The following is an 8330-nucleotide window of genomic DNA, read 5'->3' as shown; positions in this document are numbered from 1 at the left end:
TTAATTGTTTCTTCACCCCTCTCCTACTCAAGAGAATTTGCTGATGTCATTCAAAAAAATCTCAGATGTTGATCGAGACTAACTTTTTTCTGGAATCTAAAAATAGCAAAGCAAACAATACTGCCTTGAATTAAATCAAGCAACCTTGATCAAACAATTAACTCATCCTCTATTAAATCAATATTTACTGATGCTAATATTGGAACTCGTTCCAGTAGTGAGAATTACAGTCACTGATTTAGTGTCTTTATTATTGGTAATTAGGTGCTATCTTTCCCCAGTAGTTCTTTTCAAAGCTAGTACTTGGCTGACTTCTAGAAGCTGGCATAGACAGTGCCTACATTACACACACTACACATTGCTAAAGGTTCTGTATAAGCCTTCAAGACCCCTCTGGGTGATTGCACAGGTGTTTAATCTCGGTCAGAGGCATGTTGCCACAGCCCAACTTAAATAACTTTTGGAACAACAGCATAAAACTATTTTGGCAGAACAATTTTTGATTATGAAAAAATCAGGGAGGGTTATTGCTATACTATACTATCAAGACTGTGGTGGTTTCAGTTCACAAAGGGTTCTTATCCTGCCAGTACCATTCTGAACTGACTGTCCTCAGTGGCACTTCTAGTGGAGCACTTAACTGTGACAAATTAGGAATTAATTTGCTCTGATGTGCTAACGTGACCATGAAGCTCTCTACAAGACCTTTATTTATTCTCTTTTCATTTGTATAATACATTCTTTGCTTCCTGGATCTGATTATGTTCTTTTGGCTATTAAGTCCTTCTTAAACAGTCTTATCTACTATGGGCTGATCTGATGATTGCTCTTGTTTGGCAAAAGATTTTCATTGCTGTGCTTTCAGGTTTGTACCAGCATCCCAGTGTTCATTTTGGTTTTGAATTAGCTGGTCATTACTTTGTTGTTCTCCCAATCCTGAAAGATGTTTTGGTGTGAATTCTAGAATTATATAATCCAATATATACCTAATGAACACATGTAACAAAGTGGGAGATGTAAGAGTAAAATTGCAATAACAACAAATAATTAAGCTTGATAATGGAATTACTATGTTACTATTACTGCAGTTTAGACCTTAATCTTCCCTTTCGACCTTCAGTATTTTTTTCTGTTGTTGTTCATCATTTGCTGTAGTTGCTTGAGCCTGTGAAAAACGCTCACTTTAAATCCAAAACTGAATTTCAAGGTAGTCTATCAGTCTTCAGCTGTTGTTCTCAAAGTTAATTTTTGAAGACACCAGTTTCATTGGAGGCTTATCCACATTTAAGACTTGCACGTGTTTTTACATTGGCCAGTGTAAGTGGTATTCATAGTTTGCTTTTGCTTAATAACATCACACTTTACTGACAAAGCAAAATGGAAATTTGCTGTATGTATTTTTAGCTGTATGTTGTATTCATCTCTGTTGGCAATATAGGAAAGGCAGAAAACATAGCTTACTCTTGAATATAAGCTCATGCAAAAAGCGTCCTGCTCCCAAGTAAGAGCCCAGTGGTGCACATTTCTGTGAGTGCGTTGTGCAGGCTCTTGCTCATCACTGATGAAAATGCATAGCAAATGGTAGTGACTATTGAAAATAGTGTTCTGTAGCTGAGTTTGCTCAATCAAATAGTGCTATTGTGCTCTTGGTAGCTGTGTTTCTGTGGAAACAAATAGGAAGCTTACTTTTGGAGTGATCTACATATATAGATAAGCCCTCAAAAATATTTAAAAATATTTTTATTTAAATAATTTGTATAATAATTATTATATGTTATAGTTAAATTCAGCATTTCCTAGATGCACTTCTTTAAAGTGATTAAGAATCTTTTTTGTCATATAAGGTCATGTATTACGTTACATGGCTGCAGCTTTTGGGGGGAACAGGGATATTGCTGTCAATAGTATAACTTTTTGCTGTGATAGAATCAGACTGACACAGTCACTTGGTGTAATTGCAGATTGGCAAAAGAAAAGGTTATGTATGAAAAAGAAGCAAAACAACAAGAGGAGAAGATTGAAAAAATGAAAGCTGAAGCATGTGATGACTATGGAATAAAAAAGCAGGTAAACCTTACTAAAACTGGTAAAATTCTTCTTTGCTTTGATTTAATGAGTCTTAAACAAAAGAAACTTCCGTACTTTTTTTCTTCCCAGGCTGCTCCAAACTAAAACCTGCCAATTACAGAAGTCACAGTATACATTTATAGAAAAAACTTCCTGCCCTTCAAAACTGTTTAATTATAAGGAGATTGGGTATCGGTTGTTTAGCACTTGGTATCAGAAAGGCCATCACTAACAGTGCGTATCAGGCTGTCTCAGACTCTTTGTCATATCTACTGGCAATCTGAAAATAAATGTTCTGGATGTACTTAGCTAACATAAGTGCTTAGTGGTAAGTGCAAATTTTGCTGTAAAGTGAAAATGCTTGTTAACACAAAGAAGAAACCTTTCAATTCTGGTGTGCATTAATATCACTGTCTAAAAAACACAGATCTCTACTAGAGAGCAATAGGTATGCACCTGCTCCTAGCAGTTACTACTGTTTGTTATGAAGGCACTAATAAGCAAGGTTCCATACTTTAGTTTGATGTGCTCAAGAATATGATTTAGAGTCATTATTATAGTCTGAACTGATTTTTTTTTTTTTAGAAGGTTTCTTGCAAAGGACAGTGATTTCAGACAGTTGGTACCTATCCTTCAGAAGACAGAGGATTGCAAAGTTTCCCTGTCAGTGAGGAGAAAGCTCGGGTTTGAGGGATTCACTTGCATTCTTTACAGCAATTTGGCATGTCTACCTTTGTATTGACCTTTACATTCTTTCAACCAAATATTTTATTTTATTATTCTTATATAACTCCTGGCTTTAATTGTTTTATACAAATTTATATTTTAACCATGTTCTTTTCCCAAGCATTTCCGAGATAATTTTTCTTAATTCTTAACTGAAACTACATTAAAATTATTTTTACCTGTAAGCAAGTTTCACCAGACATGAGTCTGGCCTTGTGTTATAAAACCTGTTTTCCCGTTGTCTTAGAAGAATATAATATTAAATATAAAATAACAACACCACCAAAAAAAAAGATAAGAGAAAGTTCTTTTAGAACAAAGTGAGATAAAATCAGATTTCACTTCATGTGCGTATGTTTTGTTTTGTTTTCACTGTGATGCAGAAGAGAAACACAAACATGGAATTTCTGGAACATGTTGTATTTATAAATCTAAGCTGTCTCTGCCTCACCACTGACTGAGAATCCCAAGGAAGACAGTAGTCTTCCTTAAGATCTGCTCGTGCTAACAAGAAATAATGAATGCCATTCTTGTTGTTAGTGTCCAACATCCATCAGATTATTTGACTATACCATGATATTTCCTCAGTGACAAGCAAGAAATCATCAAAGTCAAGACCAGCAAAGTCTGTGAATCTTTGTTGTGAAATGAAATGTTACATGCTACTTGAAGGCATTCTCAGAGAGTGGTGACAGAAGACTTCAAAGTAAACAGTCTCAATTCATTCACAATTGCCTGATTCACTTTAATGCAATTCCTCCAATGGTATCTGTTCTTTTAGTGCACTACTGCAGACTGAAAGTCATCAATATTTTATGTTATGAAGAACCTGGAAGCCTAGAAAGAATGAGAACACCTGTAAGAGAGTCAAATCTCATTCACTAATCAAAATTATATAGTACCAAGGATGTTTACTCAAAAAAATATATATTTTGGATGGATTTTGAACTTTGAGAAGTTCTTCAGAAAAAAAAAGTCTGTAGTTACATGTTTAGGAAATGGTTTTAGGTAATAATTCTTAATCTGAATTTATTTTAAAATATGGTGATAGTATTTGTTTCAGTAAGGAAAAGCAGTATTTGGGGGATCACAGCATCACAGAATGGAAGGGGTAGAATGGACTTCTGGAGGTCATATGGTCTAAACTACTACTCCATCACCTGCACAATAAAGAAGTGCTTCCTGATGTTTACCTCTTATGTTTCAGTTTGTGCCCGTTGCTTCTTATGCTGGCACTGGGCACCACAGAATAGAGCCTGGATCTGCCATCTTTGTACCCTCTCTTCAGATTTTTACAGACATTGGTACAATCCCCTCAGAATCTCCTCTGTGCTGAACAGTGCCAGCATCCCCACTCAGCTGGTCCTTGTAGGATACATGTTCCAATTCCTTCATTTTTGTGGCCCTTTGTTGGGCTCTCTGATAATTTCACATCTCTTGTAATAAGGAGCACAGAATTGGATGCAGCACTTCAGGTGTGGCCTCACCAGTGCTGAGTAGAGCACAAAGGATCGTGTCCCTCAACCTGCTGGCAGCAGTTAGGCTAATGCAGCCCAGGATACCAGTAACCCTCTTAGTGGCAAAGATGCACTGCTAGTTCTTTTGAACCCCGGGCCTTTTTCTGCAGAGTGTCATTCTGTCTGGGTGGCCCCCAACAAGCCCTGGTGCCTGGGGTTGTTCCTCCCTTCCTGCATGACTCCAGCTATGCTTTACACCACTGATTGCTACCCTCTCAAGTCCAGCTGTTCAGCCAGTTTTTGATGCGCCTCTCTGGCTGCATGTTCAGCCCACATTTCAACAGCTTCTCTGTGGAGATGCTGTGGGGGACAGCATCAAAAGTCCTGCTGAAGTCCAAGTATAAAATACAACCCCCTATTCCACCAGGCTGCTGATTTTATCAAAGAAGCTGAGCGAGCTGGTTAAGCATGATTTGCCTTTGGTGAATTCGTGCTGACTATTCCTGAAGATTTTCTTGAAACTTAAAGGGAGAAGATAGGAATGAATTCAAGCATTTGAGACTATGGGTATAACTTAAACTACTATTTTGGCTGATTTATCAGCTGAAACACATATGCTTAGATAGATAAGCCCATAGGTGGTGCAGGAATGCTTAAAATTCTTGAAACCTTTGCTTACCATTTAATGTACAACTATTCTCATTTAGCTTTCTTGTTGGAACTGTGCAGTAAAATTAGGGTTAACAGCACGGAAGTGACTAAGGAAAGTTTTACTTTGAAATGAGTAATGCTGTTCATAAGGCATGTGCAGACTTCAGCATGTGTCTGCACTGTAACAAAGTGTTAGTTCTTCTGTAGAACAGTAGCAAGAGCTATGTTGCATGGCTCAGGTAAGAATCTCTAGCATTATGGAGCAGGGAAGTCCTTTCTTTCCTGTTAATTACAGTTGATTAAAAACAAATAAAAAAGAAAGAAAGAAACAAAAAAGCACTCTTCTTATTACTTTTTTTTTTTTTTTTTTTTTGTCCAGATGTGGATGAAAAATTTAAGAATAGAACTATTTATGTGAGTCAAATTGGCAGAAAAAAAAATGTAATAAAAGAACAGTATTTTATGGGGAAAAAAAGGTTATGAGAGAAAAGGATGAAGTTTTATGTATCTTAATAAGGTGCTAAATTGAAAACAGACATTATAAACTGAACTCTAGTATTTTATATGAAAATTTGGGGAAAATGTTAAATGGCTTCCAAAGTATTCTTCTAAATTCATATCCTGAATTTAGTTTCTGTAAAAGGTCATTAATACTTCTCACTGTAGGAAGTAATGCAGTTGTACTTCTGCATGTGCTTTGTTGGTTGGTTGGCTGGTTTTGTAGTGAAACCTTACACAGTTGTAATCGTTTTTAATATATAACAACTTTACATAGGATATTGTTATTCTTCTTCATCTGTAATAAAACTTTTACACTGCTGTCACTTATCAGTGACGTATCTTAGAAATCAACTGTTTTCAGAGTTTCTGTGGCTGCTGTTTCGCCCCACACACAAATACCATCCTTTTCTACCTACTGCTTTTACATCAAGGCATGAGAAGATGCAAAGTATCTGAATTATCTACTTTTGTTTCCTCTCAGTGGGACTGTAGGTCACCTTTGGAGTTTTTGTTATCTGTGAGCATTTTTATTGATAATACATTTTCATTTTTTTAATTAATCTGGATCTGTAAAATAACTGTTACTTCTCATGCAGTGTCATTTCCAGATGAATTAAAAATCTAATGGACTTGACAAAGAATTTAATATCTGTGTGACAGAGTACATACAGTCTTGCTAATACCATTTTTCCTCACATATTAATGGAAACAGCAATATTTTTCTTGCCGTGTTGAGAGGAAAGCAGACTATTTCCTGAAACAGTTAAGAAAAAATACCTTTCCCACTAAGAAGATTAATAGTATCTTCAGCTGCATTAGGCAAAACGCTGCCAGCAGGCTAAGGGAAGCAATCTCTCCCCTCTGCTGTGCACTGACACGGCTCACCCAGTGTGGTATGTCTAGTTCTGGGCCCCCGTTACAAGAGAGGCATGGGCATTGCTGGAGGGAGTCCAACTAAGGGACTTCAAGATGGTAGACTGGAGCTCCTCTCCTGTGACAAGAATCTGAGAGCTGAAACTCTCCCTGAGTCAGCACAGAGAAGAGGAAGTCTGGAATGATGTCACCAGTGTCAATAAATACATTAGGGAAAGATACAGAGAAGACAGAACAAGACTCTTTTCAGCAGTGCCCAGTGCCAGGACAAATAGCAGGAGGCACAAACTGGAACATAAGAGGTTCTGTGGAGCAATTAAATATAAATACCAGGGAGCAATTCTTATTTGTTCAGGTGGTAGAGCACTGGCACTGGTTGCCCGGAGAAATTGTGGAGTCTCCTCCTTGGAGAAACTCAGAAGTCTGGGTAGTGCTGTAATCTTCTTTGGGCCACTCTGCTTGAATGGGGGTTTAGACTAGATGACCTCCAGAAGTCCCTTCCAACCTGAGCCATTGTATGTTATTATTTGTTGTCATTTGTGCAGCAATCAAAGGTTGTATGATTATAAGGCAGTACTTACATGAACACGCACACATGCATATTCATGTGTTCATATAATTCATATATATCTGTATATGACTCATTCACATTCCTGGTTTTCTTAACCTTGTATGTTTAGAACGTCACTCCTGTTACACCAAGCATTATTGTCATCATACCTTGTGACCTAATAGCTAATTAGATTATCTTTCTTCTAAGATCAAGGAATGACAGCCCCACAGGAGTTTTCTTGTTTTCAAACTATTTGTGGATCTGCATATGTCTAAATCTCTTATTTTGTTGTGGGTCAGCTTAAAAGAAGAACAAAAGCTGCTCGAACCTCCTTGAAGCTTATAAAACCTGTCCCAGATACACAATATAGGTCAGTTACGCTGGGCAAAACTGCTTCCTGTTACAGAATTCTTGGTATTGATGCTCATAAATAGTTCTAATCTGCCTAGATAAGTTGAAATATTGCCACTGAGCTTTTATTATGGGACCTGTTAAAATCAAAACTGCTTATGTTTAAAACCTCAGCTTATGTTTAAAGTCTCAGTTTATTTCTATGGAGTCATGTGTAGCCTGAGTACTTATTTTGAATCTGTAAAATATTTTTCTGATTTCTGTTATGGTTCCTTTCCACTCAATCAAATGATAGGTTGGCGTGTTCGCATCTCTTTGGCTTTTCTGTTTCTAGTCCTGCTTTATGAGTCACTACAATGTGGAATTTATGAAAAACAGACTAAATGCTATTGATAGTGCATTACGCACATCAGTTCTTTGACATTTGATCCAATTCATGAAAAATCCTCATCGTGTTTAGTAAATAGGTTACATGCAGTCCAGCTGTTAGAAAGCTCCGTTGCATCTGAACAGACCACTTTCCTTCGTGAAATGCCAAACATCTGCTGCCTTAGTGAAAATGAGCTCAGTCCTGAAAAATAATGGATTGGAACTGTGGTTCTTTGAAGAGATATAACTGGCTTTTTCAATACTCTTAAAGGAACTGGGACATCATTCTCAGTGTAGTCACAGTAACTCTTCTGGTCTTATGTGCACTTATTGACAACATATTCAGTTTGCTTCTATCTGTACTTTTTTGTGCTTTATTGCTTTACCTTAGTAATTTATTTAAATGCACTTCAGTTACTACAATTTTTTGATACCTTTAGTATAGTACTGTAATTCACAGAAACCTTGAAGATGTTTATGGCTATCTGCAGTTAGATCAGTTTCATGTAAAAACTTCCATTGTGACCTGCTTACAATTTAAACTGCTTAGAGTTGAGTCAGAAAGCTTTTAGAGTGTGCTGGGGGAGAAGAGAGAGCTGTTCTTTAATTTTCATAACTGTTAGAGAGCAAACACTGTTTTTTTAACGTAGGCATATCTAATTATTTGAGTTTTTTACTCTGCTTTGTTATATGTTTGCAACAGTAAAACATTTATCAAGGACAATCAGTATTACTGGGAAAAAAAAAAGTGGTTCGTGCAGAAGTTATCAAAGCTTTCATAG

At 36.8% G+C, this 8330-nt stretch overlaps 1 protein-coding gene across 1 annotated transcript in view; it reads left to right on the top strand.

Annotated features, from left to right (window-relative positions):
- Nucleotides 1–8330, top strand: part of TBCA (tubulin folding cofactor A) — a 31342-nt gene that overhangs the window by 19501 nt on the left and 3511 nt on the right. The window contains exon 2 of the mRNA XM_031610132.2: nt 1962–2067. Coding sequence (XP_031465992.1) covers nt 1962–2067 — 106 coding nt within the window. The remainder of the gene's footprint in view (nt 1–1961; nt 2068–8330) is intronic.

This window comes from Phasianus colchicus, chromosome Z (genome assembly GCF_987193195.1).
Source record: "Phasianus colchicus chromosome Z, bPhaCol1.hap1.1, whole genome shotgun sequence".
Taxonomy (NCBI): Eukaryota; Metazoa; Chordata; class Aves; order Galliformes; family Phasianidae; genus Phasianus; species Phasianus colchicus.
This window is presented reverse-complemented; position numbering and strand designations above follow the sequence as displayed.